The sequence below is a fragment of the Lontra canadensis genome, unplaced genomic scaffold (assembly GCF_010015895.1).
Source record: "Lontra canadensis isolate GAN:19392208 unplaced genomic scaffold, GSC_riverotter_1.0 scaffold5, whole genome shotgun sequence".
NCBI classification, from domain to species: Eukaryota; Metazoa; Chordata; class Mammalia; order Carnivora; family Mustelidae; genus Lontra; species Lontra canadensis.
In genome coordinates this window covers 33,674,270-33,689,426 of record NW_022630999.1, presented here as the reverse complement: position 1 = coordinate 33,689,426, position 15,157 = coordinate 33,674,270, and the positions used below count along the sequence as shown (strand labels likewise).

The window sequence follows — 15,157 nt, the reverse complement described above, 5'->3', positions numbered from 1 at the left end:
AAGTAGCATTTCATATTCTTCAAGGGCGTGTCCCTCTTTTTTTTTTTAAGATTTTATTTATTTATTTGACAGAGAGAGACACAGTGAGAGAGGGAACACAAGCATGGGAGTGGGAGAGGAAGAAGCAGGCTTCATGCCAAGCAGGGAGCCCGATGTGGGGCTCAATCCCAGGACCCTGGGATCATGACCTGAGCTGAAGGCAGTCGCTTAACCAACTGAGCCACCCAGGCGGCCCAGGCGTTTCCCTCCTATCACTCTCCTAAATCTTCTTACGAATCCCATGAGCTGCACAAGACAGGCTAAGTTATTATTACAATTTACTCCTACCTGATCACTTGAACAATTCAGGTCCCACTCTGGGCTTCAGAGTCTTTATAAGCCAGTAACGGGACTGGACAAGAACCAGGTGTGGGTTTGCACACGGAGACCCATAGGCCAAACTGGGCCTCTCATTCAGCCCAGACACAAGTTCTCCTGTTTTAAAGACGTAGTACAACCAGAGGGAGCGTGCCACAGCTTAGGCCACGCCCTGCTGTCTTAATGCCATGATTTCACATATTTACAGTATCTTCCCGGGTTAGGAAGGTTTTTGAATTTATAGCCTCTTGGACTAAATGACCTCTACAGTGACTTTCAGCTCTGAAATTCCATAGTTTTTCAATCTCTGTCTTACAGGTAATGAAAGCTAAGGCTCAGAGATATACAGTGTTTGTCCAACAAATACAGCTTGTTACTATCCCAGCTGAAAGGGGTCTCCAAGCCCTTTGTAAAGACTGCATGTTCCCAGGGCCACAAACAAGGAAAGAACCCTCAATCCACAGAACTGACATTGGAATTCTATCGGAAAACACAGCTCTGTATAACAGTACTGTAGTCATGACAATTCGTGCAAGAAACAACCGACAACAAGATACCGATTTATGTTAAGACAAAAACAGGTTTTTAGAAATAAACTCACTCTGCAGGCATGAAACGTTCATGTCTGAGACATCCTGAAGTTCTTGGAACTCAACTGAGGGTGGCTATTAGAGGTAGTTCACTCTGATCAACTCTTTGGACGTTTTTCAAACCCTTCTCTCGGAAGGCATCCGGATAAATGAAGCAAAACAACAGGTTGACTCTTTCCTAACTTCACACTCCTGAGTTCACAAAACAAGATATCCAGCTCAGATATTAAGGGTTTCTGCTGATTCACTGAGTGATGGATTGATGGCTTTACCTAACAAATAATCTTGAGCACCGATTATGTGCCCGAGACTAATTTTTGCACTCAGAGATAGGGTAGGGAACAAGATTGACAAAAATCTCTCTTCCTGGAACTTATATTCTAATATGTTATTATTATGTTTAAAATTGTAGATATTAAAAATATCTATAGCCTATAGGCAAATTATGTAGTCCATTAGGGGATGATGAGTGCTTTGAGGAGAAACACCCCAGAGGGGTTGGCGGGAATTCCCTCAGTCTGCCCACAACCTAACTGGAGCAGAGTTCCACCATGGGACAAGACACAGCCAGAGCCAATGGTGGAGGCTACATATTAGCAGAAAGTTTCTGATTCCTCACCTCAAAAATGGGAATAGTAAGAGCATATATGTCACAGGGTTTTGTGAAGATTAGATGGGGTAAAGCCGTAAAGCCTTTGATACCCTGCCTGGGACACCTGTCAAAGCTTATCATTTACCACTGTGTCCCTGAATGAAGAGCATGAACAGTTTTTCCTTCCCAGGGTGCTGCTGATGTCAGGATGGGCTGGGGACACTTTCCGGAAGCAGAGAGTGAATCTGGTCCAGATGTCTGAGATAGGAGGTGAAAATCAAATCCCACTTCTTTCGCTAAAGCTTAAATAACCCACAAACTCCCACGGTACGTCGATTTCCTCATCTGTGAAATGGGAGAATAAGAATATCTACTTTGCTTTACTGTGGAGGGGATTAAATGAGATCACGCCTGTGAGCAGTTTAGCACATGCTTGGTAAGAGTTTGTCGTCATCATTATGTTATTTTCCCAAAGGTCTAGACCAAGGCTGGGAAAAGGAGATTGGAGGGCCATCAAGCCGCTGAGGACAGTAGGGGCTAGAGTGGGATGGTCTCAAGCTGATACTACAGTAATTTGGCAATGCCAGCCAGATCTTGTCCCTTCTCTGCTCAAGGCTCCAGGTGACTCAGTGGAAAAGCTATAAAGTCCTTATGGTGGCCGACGAGGTCCTACAGGATCTGGTGTCAAACTCCTACTACTCAACCTCACTTGCCCTGAATCAGACACAAGCATGTTCTGTCCCCAGGGCCTGTGCCCTTGCTGGTCCCACTGCTAAAATGCCCCGGGATCTGTAATATCTGCTGGACCACACCCTCCCTTCCACCAGGCCTTCTCTGGCCACCCCATTTAACATAGCAGCACTCCACCAGCCCCTTTCTTTTATTTTTCCCCATCCTGGTTATCACCATGACCTTATTCTACTTACTTTGACTTTTCAGTATGACTTCCCCACTAGAATGTAAGCTCCACTGGAAAATCTCTAGGTGCTTGAGATTGGGTACTCGTTAAATATTTATTAAGTGAATAATGGAATGACACCCTGAGTATGTCCCCACATTTCAAGTTTCCTCACAACCACCCTGGCTGTTTCTTTTGTATCCTGGGATCTGCAAGATCCTTAGCTGTTTAAAGACATTGAGGCCCTGACATGTGTTGAGAAGCAAAAAATATGCTCTCTCCCCACGGGGAGTTCAAACAATTGCAGTCTAGCCAAAGCTTTGCCTCTGTGGGATTTCCTCTCTCTGAGCCTCAGTTTATCTAACTATAAAATGGGTTCACAGTGGGGTCTGCCGAGGACCCCCAAGGTGCTGCTGAGAGAGGAAGAGATGAGGGTATGACTGAGTGATGGCATTCCAGGCCCCCTGCCTCCCCGCTGCACCCAACCACAGACGCTCCCATTCATCAGCTTAATTATCAGGTTCCGTGTAAGTTTCATTTACAGGTGGGCGGGGCGGGGGGGAACTGGTCTGATGCTAAAGCGAGAAATCTGAAAGCGGGTGATCTGGATGGTACCCCAGGTCCCATTCTGCACTGGAATTCTAGGCTTTGAACAAAGGCTTGTCACCTTCTTATAGTTTAAAGGGGCTCCTGAGACTGGCTACTCCCGGAAGGCCTGGAGACTCACCTGGGACATATGCACCACCTCAAACCAGCGCAGGATCCCCGGAAGCTTGTAGGCAGTTATGAAGGAGGTTCTCTCGATCCACATCGACTGTCCCATAGGCAGGGGGTGGCAAGGACAGGAAAGCAACACACTTCATGACAACTGGCCATCAGAGAAGTTTGGCAAGAACCCAGCCAGGCCCCCAAACCTCTCATCTGCCTAGAGTCCAGATGAATGTTGCAGGACTCAGAAACCTACTCCCACATTACCCTTAAGAATTCTTTCCCAATGTGAAGTTAAAGTTGTCCCTGGATTTAGGCTTGGTAAACCTTAGTCTGGGTCTCTGAATTGTCAGGATTTTTAAGCAATATTGAATGCATCGACCTGTATTTTCTGGGGGGAGAGTTCACAGTGCTACATTCTTAAAGGACCAGTGATTCCCAAAATAGGCAGAATCACAGTCTAAGGCGAAGAGCTGAGGGAAACTTAGAGCCCCTCCTCATGCCAACCTTGGGAACAAAAGACAGATCCTAGCTGGGAAGCACACAGGAGATGCTGGGGACTGAAATCGCTGGGGCTTCTTATTACTATTTCTTGGAAGGTTTGACTTCATCAACACCTCTGCTTAGCCTGAGGGATCCTATGTTCTGCAAATGCCTGAATGCCCTGTGGTTGAGAAGTGCATTTCACACAAGGCCTGGACTTGAAACTAAGTTTCAAGAAATGAAAACAAACCCAATGTAAAAGACTGGAGAATGGGTGTCACCATATCGATAGATGTTAGTTTTATTTCTTACTGCTTTGGATCGAATGCCCTCCCATTCTGACATTGGCAGGTGCCTGCTCTGGTTGGTTAAGGTCACCCTGGGGGGAATGATCAAGGCTGCTGAAGGGGAGGGGAGATACTCACAGCAAATTCATTCTCAGGGTCGACGGTCCCTTTGCGTACAGGCCGGGAGTAGTGGAACTTTTGCACATAGTTGGATTTATAAAAGCTGCAAGGTAGGAAGAGGCAGAGGCTCCTGGTAGCATGCCAGGCTGCTGACACTGAACCTGGGCTGACCTGGTGCTGTCCAGGGAGGCTCATTACAGCAAACTTCAGGTCTGGCCATACCATTGTTGTAGCATTTAAAGTCAGGTGTTCTAGAAGCTAGACCAGCTAGACTAGTCTTATGTCCTATGAGAACATAATACCCCTTAGGGTACCCAAGAGGTTGGAATTCTAGCATTAATGCATACCTGTGACCTCAACGAAGGACCTAGATATGCCTAAGGTCCTAGCCTCATGTCCCAGGAGTATCTTCTAAGGATTTCCTTAGGTGTCCCAAGCACCGCTCCAGCCACTCTTCCTGGATCTCTAGGGAGACTCTCACACTGGGGCCCGCAGGGCATGGTGCTAGCTGTATAGTTGCTATTCTTGCCCACAGCATCTGGCTGAAGGGTGAGGGGAGGCTCAGACCCCAGTTGAGCTAGACCTGCTCAGCTTCCTGCACTGGCGTGAGGCTGCTGGGGCAGACTGCCTCTCCCTGAAGGGATTGGCCCTTCTTCTCACAAAGTCCTCCTGCTTCCCACTGTCCTCTGCGAGCTATACTGGGAACCTGGGTCTGAGGCAGGTAAACTGGGCAGCTCAGAGGGGTGCCCCACGACCTCCTGCCTCATGGCCTCATCCCTGACCTTGTGATGTGGTTCTGAACAGATGAAGACCCGCCTTCAAGCTTCTTCCTCTAATGCCCCTTTATCCTAATCAGACCACACTGCTGTCACTGCACAACCTCAACAAATGCTGAGAAGATGTCCCATTGGAAGGACGTGCTCAGGATGAGCACTGTCCCTCTGTCCCCACCCTGTCTGTCACCTGCCCAGCCCACAGTCTGGCTAGGGACTCCTTGGAACCTCTCTGTCATCTTCAGCTCAGTATATGTCATTGCTGCTTCCCGAGGATTTGCTGTGCCTCGTTCCTCCCATCTCTGTCTACAGCCTTTTCAAGGGCAGAGCCCAGATGGCTAATGGGGGGCAGGTGATTCTTTCCCCAAGAGGAAAGAATCTTTCTTTCCAGAGAAAGAACTGGAAGGGCACCAGGGCCTATCCTGCCACTCGCTTGGCTTGGCAGCCCCATGGCATTTTCTTCCCCATCCCTCCTTCCAGGGAACTGGGGTCTTACTTTATTATCTGGTCAGGCACTGGCTTATTCTTGAACCTTGGGTGTTCATCCAAGACCGGCTGGACAGTGAAACACTGGATGTCTGGGATTTCTGCAGTTAAGGGCTCACACACCAGGTTGTCGACCGCAGGGACAGTTCCAAATATAGCAGGTCCCAGATGAGACCTGCCAGGACAGCCCTTCTGAGGCCAGGTTTGATTGAATGACTGACCTCAGGTTGCTGGCTGCCAACTAGGTCCTAATGAGTTGTAGTCACCCTGTTCCTTAACAGAACCACTTATCATTTGCAACTTTATCCCAGGGCTCAGCCCCTGCTAACAGTTGGTTGGTGGTCCTTAATCATCATCATCATCATTTCTATATTGATGGTAATATCATCTAATGAATGTGTAGTTCTCAATCAACTGCAGAACACATCTCCCCATGGTCTCCTTGCATCTCGCCAACTCCACTGAGCAGTGTTATTCATGTAAGTCATCCCCCTTTCCTAGATGAGGACATCAAAATCAAAGAAGCCAGACTAGTTGTTGAAGGTCGCACAGCTTGTGAGAAGAGGACAGAGATTTGTATTTGATCTGTTAACACTCCGGCTTGGGGTTCTTTGACTCCAGACTCCAGTGTGGTCCTTTCCCAGTGGTATCCTATCACCTGGAGACTCATTAGAGATGGTGAGTCCCAAGCCTGTCCTCAGACCTACTGAATCAGAGAAGTTTCTTAGGATCTTCAGGTGATACATATGCATCCTTAAGCTTGGGAAACACTGCTTTAGAGCATGCAAATAGATATCATTTTGCATTCCAAGTCTGAAAGCTTGAAAGTAACTGCCTGTGGCAGGATTGTAAGGCTGTGTCCAGGCCCAGTGGGAAACAGTTCTATGATTGATTAGTGATGCCTGACACAGGCACAGGCGATGAGAGCTTTATCTGCCTATTCTAGACCTTTATTCATTTTAAGCTGATAACAGAGTAATCCAAATAAACAAACCCAGTCATCACTGGTCCTCTTCCCTGGCTCCTGCTTCCCTTCCTCTGCCTTCCATGTCTCCTTTACTCATCTCTCTTCCTCAGGTATCCAAGTACTCTTGTAAGTCGGCATGAGTGTACAAGTGGGATGAGTGTACTTGGATACACTCATCCCAGTGACCACCAAAACTCCAGAAACTCTCTCCTGAACTGGAAATTTCTGCCAACTAATGAATCACAAACTCTTCTTATTGGCATTCAAATATATCATACTTTAATATGATCCCAACCCATGTCCCACCAATTATCTCCAGTTACCCAAAAGATTCTTCTATGCCCTTTGCTTGAAATATTTTCTCACATCACTCCCTCTCCCTGTGAGCCCTTGAGACAAATGTGAACTATGACAGGCTCTGTGTGCACTCAGTTTACCCCCAGTCAAGTGTCCCTTCCTGCCTTTGACTCTCCACAGCATTTGTCTGTACTTAGGACTCTTATCTCTCTAGCTCCTGGTCTTCTTCTCCTCCCAAGCCCTCCCCACCATACTGTGAGCTTTCCAATGGCAGAGGCTATGATTCTTTCACATGGAAGAAATGGCTAAAATATAATTCCAAGTTAAATTCAATTGTTCCCCTCTGATAAACTCAGTCCATACTAATATGCTGGGGATTTAATTGTTTTACCTCTGGAGAATTAAATGAGAGTCCCTCAGAGGGAAAGAGAGAGAAGCGGGGTGGGAGAGGAGAGAGAGAGAGAGAGAGAGAGAGAGAACCCAATGCCAAACCTCACTGGAAGGATTTCTGCAGTATTCAGGAAAACTATTTTCTTTCTCAAGCCATATAGCCAACAGCCTTCTCTGAGAAGGAAACCACTTTGGTTTCCACTCTAATTCATTTATATATTATCTATGGCTGCTCTCCCACTACAACAACAGAGTTGAGTAGTTATGACACAGAGGCCACACAGCCCACAAAGTCTAAAATATTTCCTATTTGGTCCTTGAAATAGAAGTTTGCTAACCCTTGTTTTAGAGAAGGTTCTAGGTCATATTTACTGATCTTAGCAATTGGCCTTGGCCCAAGAGGAGAATCCAAACCTGTCCTGGGGAAGCTAGTGACACTGGAGCCCTCAAATCACGTTCAGGAGGACACATGGCTAGACTGTCTCACTACATGTTGAATCTATGCATGGAACTTTGACCCCAAGTTCTGGACAGGCAGAAGATGGGAGATAGGAGACACTCAACTAAGAGACCTTTGCTGCAGATGTCTTCCCCTACTTGATACTTAAATGAGAAGACATGATAGGAGTCACCCTTCTAAGCTGCTTGTCAGCTCCACTAGAGAAGGTAGGCGAGCAGAGCAATCAGGGCTCAGATTTTGGCAATAGGCAGACATGAGTTCAAATCCTAGCTCTATTGGTTCCCAGGACCTTGTGCAAGCTGCTTAGATTTTTTTGAGCCTAGGTTTTCTTATTTGCAAAATACAGAGTCATACTCCCCAACTCACAGGATTGCTATCAGGATAAAAATGAAACAATGCATGAAAAATGCCCAGTACATAGTGAACAGTTAATAAAGAACATTCTCTTCGTGAATCTTGATGAAAGTGATGGCATTATAGAAAGAATACAGACTTGGAAATAGATCCTGGAGTTTAGATCTCATCTTCCTCACCAACTAGGTTTGTGCCCCTAGGAAAATTACTTTATGTCTCTGCCCTACACAGTCCTTCCTTATGAACTAGGACAAAAATAATACCCATCTTATAGAGTTTTATGGGTGTTAAGGAAATAATGTTTACCAAGCATTCATTCTCATGCATGGCATGAAGAGGACATTTAGCGAATGTCAGCCCTTTATCCTTTTCCACCTGATTCCTGGCACTGAATCAGTTCCCCAGATGATGAGATGGCCTGGTAACACATGCTCTCCCTCCACCCCAAACTACAAGACCACAGAGCTAGTCGACACCACAAGTCCACTGAAGAAGGGCCTCAGTACTAATCTATCTCCGCTCTAACCAAAACTGCATTTGTAACCAGGCAGCCCCAGGACTAGTTGCATTTCCTCTTGCAAATACCGCAGTAGAGCAGGCATGAAGGGCAGGTGAGCATAATGAAAAGGTTACAGATGCATATTTATCACCCAAGGGAAAAATATTTGGATTAAGTTTGGCAGACTTAGCAGACCAGCCATGCGACTTGTCAACCCCATTTTAAAAGCTGTAACTTAATTTTCGCTACGGGGTGCGGTGCGGGGAGCCAGTGTGGGTGAGCGCCTCTTCACTCAGCTGTCTGCCTGATCCTCAGGTTCATACGTTCTCTGCCCCCGGCAGTCCTGTCTCCTGCTCCGTGTCACCTCCAGGCCCTACGAACACCACCGCCTACCCAACCTCACTGTCATCATCTTGTGTTTCCTGTGCCCTCCTCTGCGGACTCCAATGATCTGGCTCCCTCCCTGTGTCCTTTCTTCCTTCTTATCTCTATTTGTCTATCTCTCTTTGCTTTCTCTCTTATTCCCCTTGTCTTTGTATTAATCAACAAGGAATTTCTCAGTGTCAGCTTTGTGCACCGGGGCAGGCTTGGGGGGAAGGGGTACTGCCGTGAACAAGGCAGTGCAGGCCTCTGCCCTCCCAGAGTTTGCAGTCTAGCTTATGTTAACCTTTAAAAAGCACAAGAAATAACGCAGTGAGATCAGTTCTCTAAAGGAAACAAACAAGGTTTGAGATATGAGGCTCATGAAGAGTTCAGAAAAGGCCACTTTACGTAAGTGAGCAGGAGAGGCTCTTACAGGAGGTGACACTAACTTAGGGTCTGATGGGTGAGAAAGGAGCTAGGGGAAGGGCATGGCTTGCAGAGGGAACAGAAGATGCACAGGCCCAGGGGGAACCAGCTAGGTGTGTTTAGGCAACAGAAATGAGGCCACTGTGGTCAGAGGGGCATGAGAGGGAGACAGAATCACAGGGAGGGGGCAATGACATTGGAGAAGCAGGCAGGAGTCAGAGGGTCACATGGTGGACAGCCTACTGGCCTCATCTAGGAGTTTTGATCTTATATTAAGGGCAATGTGAGGGCGCCTGGATGGCTCAGTGGGTTAAAGCCTCTGCCTTCAGTTCAGGTCATGATCCCAGGGTCCTGGGATCGAGCCCTGCATCGGGCTCTCTGCTCGGCAGGGAGCCTGCTTCCTCCTCTCTCTCTCTGCCTGCCTCTCTGCCAACCTGTGGTCTCTGTCTGCCAAATAAATAAATAAAATCTTTAAAAAAAAAAAAAAAAGCAATGTGACACTACTTCAGTTCTTGGAACCCGCTGTGCTCCTTCTAACTTGAGGCCTGGGCACATAAGAGTCCTCTCCTCTTTCTAGGCCATTCTCCCTGCCTCCCACCAGCCTTAGTTAGTTAGTTAGTCAGTTAGTTGGTTGCTAACGTTCAACATTACCCTCCTCAAGGAAGCCATCTCTGTCCTCCCGATCACAGTATCCTGCATGGCCTCTTGGCATTAATCCCATTTGCATAAACACAGTTAATGGCACAATTAGTTGTTTGGTGTCTCTTTTACTTGCTAGACTATAAGCTCCCTGAAGGTAGGACCACTTTGTGAGTGTGATTGTCAGCACCCTGCACAATGATTGGCACAGAGTGAGGCCCTGATTGTATTCATTATGAGAATGATTGAATGAGGGAATTGGTCAATGAATGCAATGTTTAGAGTTTCCCGAGATGGATTCTTTGGATCCCACATTGGACACTAAAATTGGCACCACTACCATGATTCTGGCAGCAGCTCTAAGCTCTAAGGTGGGGTTCTGTGGGCTACAGTCCCAGCAGAGCTGCCTCTGCCTGGACCCTGGTTGGGCCATTCTCCAAGGATACACTGGCCTGGGGCATTCTTGACGTCGTCCCCAGGGGCAGAGGTTGTGTTCATCTTCTCTGCATTGGGGAACTGGCTCATCAGCTGCATCTGGAAATCTTCTCTCCGCTCATACTCCTTCCCTCGGTAGATGAATACTTTGTTCTGCAGAGAAAGGACACGCAACAGAGATCTCAGGGTCCAGGCTTGGAGAATGTGATGCAAGCAAAGCTGGGAGGCTTGTGACATGAGCACAGATCTATGATGACCTCCTGTAGGTCTCTCTCCTTTCTGCTTCCCCACCACAGCAAGAAGCTCAACTCACCGACCTAGGCATACCACTTCTTTCAAAAGTTTCATTCTAAAAGGAGAGGGGATCATGGCGCTGAGAACTTCTTCAGATTGTCTTATGGACAGTTTTCAGAATTATTCCTCACTCTCCTTTCAATGTGTCATACCTGCTCTTCTGATTACATGACCACAAAACGTCCCTCCTGCCTTTCATGGGCCATGTGGGCTGGGTGGAAGGTCCCAGCATTCGGGTCCTTCATCTCATGGCTCCTGGCTCTAGATCCACAGAAATACACTCTTTATCCTTCTTTGATTGTGTTAGCCTCCTCTAAATCAGTAGTTTTCAAATTGGGGGTGATTTCACCTCCTAAGGGATCCTGGCAATTCTGGAAATATTTTTGGTCGTCACAGCTTGGGGAGGGGAGAGCTACCGGAACCATGGGGGTAGAGACCCAGGGCTACTACATGTCCCTCAATGCAGAGGACAGCCTCCATAATGAAGAATAACCTGGTCTAAAATGTCGCTAGTCCTGAGGTTGAGAAACCCTGTTCTAGACTGTATCTGTACCATGCGTGCCACCTCTAATGGTCCGGAAGTTCTTCGGTCCAAACCCTCATCTGTCACCTCTGCATTATTAGTGCTATCAAATCTGAGGGACTGACAGATGGGCCTCAGAAACTTCTAGAAGTTCGGCTCCCCAGGCCTTGCTCCACATCTACTGAAATGGGATCTATGGGAGTAGGATCCCCAGGGCGTTCTGATGAACAAGCAGGTTTGGGAAGCCACCTCTGTTCCATCGAGGAATGTCTTACTATCGACCTCTTCTGCAGGCTATGGTGCTCCCTCCCCTGAGCCCACTCTGATTCCCACATTGACTGGTAACAGTGAGAGACTTATGTCCTGGACTGGACCGTAAATCAAGTAAGGTCAAACATCAGATTTGCTATTTCTTTTGTATCTCCTTGATCTCAGAACTGAACCATAGGCTCACTGGAAGGTGTCCTATAGGAAGGAAGCCTATAGCTGACCTAGTCCAACTCTCTACATGATCAGTGAATAATAATCCATAAGAGCATTGGTTCAAAAAGTATGTTCCAGAAACATCTGAGGGTCTCTGGAACCCTTCTGGGACCTCATAAGACCAAGGAACACTCTTTATAACAATGGTCAGCTGGTATTTACCTTTTTTACTCTGATTCTTTCAGATGTACAGTAGAATTTTCCAGAGCCTGCATGATGTGTATTATCATGACAGACTGAACGCAGACGCAGGTATAAGAACCTAGTTGTTCTCTCTTAATCTAAACATTAAAGAGATTTGCAGAAATATGAAACAATCTTACTGTTTGCATACATTTTTATGGGATAATGTGGGAAAATGCACACTATTTTTCATAAAGACACAAGTTATGTTAACTTGATTATTTTTAAATACATCGATAAATATTTTTAAATTTTCTTAGTTTTAATTTTGGATATGGTAAATGTAGAGAGTCTTTAAGTATAAAGTTCATGGAGAACTTCAGTAATTTTTCAGATAGGAAAGAGATTCCTGAGCCCAAAGGGTCTGAGAATGAGTGCTCTGCCTTGCCTACTGGGTAGTAGAGGTCCTCTGGCTCTCCCTGAATGCCTCACTCAAGGGACAGGGAGCTACTACCTCACGGGGCAGCTCTGGTTGCTGCACATCTAGAGAAACATGGGGTGGCTGAGGGTGGTGATGATGGGAAGGGACTGGGCGTGTGCTGGGGGAAGGGCAGCACTTGGAATCCGGAAAGTACAGAGTTTGAGGATAAGTAGATCCTCAATGCACAAAGTGACAACTGAGAGGCTACAGGCCTCTGGCCTGGGTCTCTGTCACCAGCACACTCACCCGCAGAAAGGAGGGAAATCCCTGGCCGTAGTATCCAACGGCAAAGTAGTCTGGCTTGGGCCTGAGGATTTTCATGATGTTTTCATAGAATTTGGCCTGCTGGATCTGGAAGGAGAAAACTCATAACTTATAACAGCACAGATGCACACCAAAGGCACATTCAGCTCAGAGAGACCACACTTGAGACACGACCATTACACCAAGATGCCCAGAGCACACGTTTGCATGTCCGTGGATATGTCTATAAACATCATAGCAATAGCTATGACAGATGGGCCTTACCCTATACCAAGTTCCATATTGAATACTAGCTCGCTTACTTGCATCATCCTCGTAACAATTCCCATGTATCGTATCTTTGTTTCGCAGAGAAAGAAATGGTGTCTCCTAATGCAGCGAGTAAGTGTGGGGCTGAATCCAGCCAGCTGTCCAGAGCCCCCCTCGCCACACTGCTGCTCCTCCCAGGCACACCAGGCATGTGTTTATGAGGCTCTACAGATGCACAGATATGCCTGGATATAGATGGCTTCCTGTGTGCGCGCACTTCACGTATTTCATCAGTTCTGAGAGGTGTGTGTTTTCGTATGTTAACATCTCTGAAAACAGTTTACATCTTACTTTACATCTACTAGCATCTTACAATTGCTATTAGCTAGACAGATATCATGACAGGGTACATGAAAAGAATACCACATCTCACGCCGATGGCTTCTTACATTTGACACAATGGAGATAAGTGTGCATGGACACAAGCCTGTGCAGCAGAGCCTCAGAGCACGGATGTGCACGTACATCAACAGGCACATGAATCTGCACTGTGTGTGCATACGTGCGATCACACGTGCGCCATGTGTGCACACACAAGCATGTGTTCCATGCAAGTGCATGTGTCCATGTGTCCCATGGGTACATGTGTGTCCCGTGTGCTGTGCATACATGTGTACATGTGTATTGCATGTGTACTATGTGTGTGCATGTGTACATAAATGTGTATGGGACATGTATGCGCATGTGTACAGACGAATGTGTATTCTGTGTATGTATGTGTGCATACAGATGTGTACTGAATGTATGTGTACGTACATGAGTGTGCACTCCATGAGTGTGTGTCTGTGTGCAAGCACATGAATGCACATGGTTAGAAGGCATGCGTGTCTCCATGTCTGCAAACATCTATGTGGATGTACATGGGGTAGATGTAGTGTCTTTTGGTGTGACTGCATGTGTGTTTGCATTGTATCTTACACACAGTACAAACAGCTAACAGCTCGGCTGTTTTTAACAAGAACACTGTACTCAGTACCCATTTCCCCCTCAAAGAAGCCATAAATCATCTCTCCACATTCTGACTCTTGCTTTAGAGTTTCCTGGGCACAGCTGGACTGGTCTTCCAAATAGGCCAACATGGGGCACTGGGGCCCTGGGCCGAGGGGGCCAGGAAATCTGTGGGAGGTGTCCGAGCAGTAGGAGCAGCCAGGATGTCCTGCTTTGTCCCTACAGAGGCCACCTCCCCACCAAGACCTGGTATCTGCAGCATGAGCAGGCTAGGCTGGCTTCCCCCACTTTCCACTCACCCCCACCAAATCTCGAGCACCGAGGAGCTAATGGGGAATGGCCAGATGGGGAGCATTTTAATGTGATTTATCTGTTAATCAGAAAGCACAAATTTGTGTTTTTATTTAATTGGCTTAGTGATTTGTGGGGATTTTACTGCAAATGTAGCCCAGTGTTTATCGGGTATGCAACAGCAGCGGCTGCCCCAGTGCCAAGCAGGTACTTACTACTCCATCCGGGAAACTGTCGCTGATGAGTTTTCCCAGAATACTCCCTCTGGAAATATTCCTAGCTGGAAGGAAGGCTTGCAGCAGCCTTCCTCAGCCCAGGCCCTACTTCCAGTCCTTTTCTGTAGTCCTGACTCTACCTGGCCTCCCACTTCCTCTTGCCAGCCTCCCTGGGGAGCCCGAGGCCCTGGGTACCCAACCTTACCAGGTTCTGGCTCAGGAGCTCATAGTCAAAGATCTCCATCTCATACTGTTCCGCCAGCTCCTTGCATAGACTGATGGCTTCTTCCCACATCTATAGGAAGGTCATGGACACAAAGGTTAGGAGGCACCTCTAGGCTTGCAGAACCTTGCTGAGGAAGGGACTTGCGGCAGCATGCCTCCTGGGACTGCATTGCAAGCCTCCCTCAGACCCAGACCCAACCCCATGCACAGCGAACCAGGTACCTCCCAGGGAGCATGACCCTTCCTCGGCCCCTCACTCTAATTTTGTGACAAATAATGGAGCAGCCAGAGAAGAGGATAAATACTTTAATTGCATGCTCTTTGGTTCTTCACAGCTGATCTGGGAGGTGACTGGTAACATCTGCATTTTTCAAGTGAGAAATGGAGGTCCAGATAGGCAGAAACACTGTCCCAGGTCACACACCCAACCAACAGCTGGGATAGAATGCACACCTGGGTGTGACCCAAGGATTGTCAACTACAGACCTAAGGTTGGACAGCAGGTCTCTAGAACTTATTCATCTCATGTAACCAAATTTTTATACCTGTCACTTCCTAATGGGGTTATTTGGAGTATATGAGTTGGGAGGGACTGTATAGAGGTGGGGACGGATCTGGAACTAGAGCATAAAAAGAGTGATTAGAACTTTCTGTAAGGGGCACCTGGATGGCTTAGCTGGTTTAAGTATCTGACTTTTGATTTCAGCTCAGGTCATGATCTCAGGGTTGTGAAATTGAGCCCCATGTTGGGTTCTGCACTGGGCATGAAGCCTGCTTAAAATTCTCTCTCTTCTTCTCCCTCTGCCCCACACCCCCAGTCCCTCTCTTAAAAGAAGAAGAAGAAGAAGAAGAAGAAGAAGAAGAAGAAGAAGAAGAA

At 47.1% G+C, this 15,157-nt stretch overlaps 1 protein-coding gene across 1 annotated transcript in view; it reads right to left on the bottom strand.

Annotated features, from left to right (window-relative positions):
- DOCK2 (dedicator of cytokinesis 2) overlaps nt 1-15,157 on the bottom strand; it is a 408,294-nt gene that overhangs the window by 17,375 nt on the left and 375,762 nt on the right. The window contains 6 exon segments of the mRNA XM_032851775.1: nt 3,165-3,251; nt 4,054-4,138; nt 5,305-5,386; nt 10,136-10,277; nt 12,275-12,379; nt 14,261-14,350. Coding sequence (XP_032707666.1) covers nt 3,165-3,251; nt 4,054-4,138; nt 5,305-5,386; nt 10,136-10,277; nt 12,275-12,379; nt 14,261-14,350 — 591 coding nt within the window.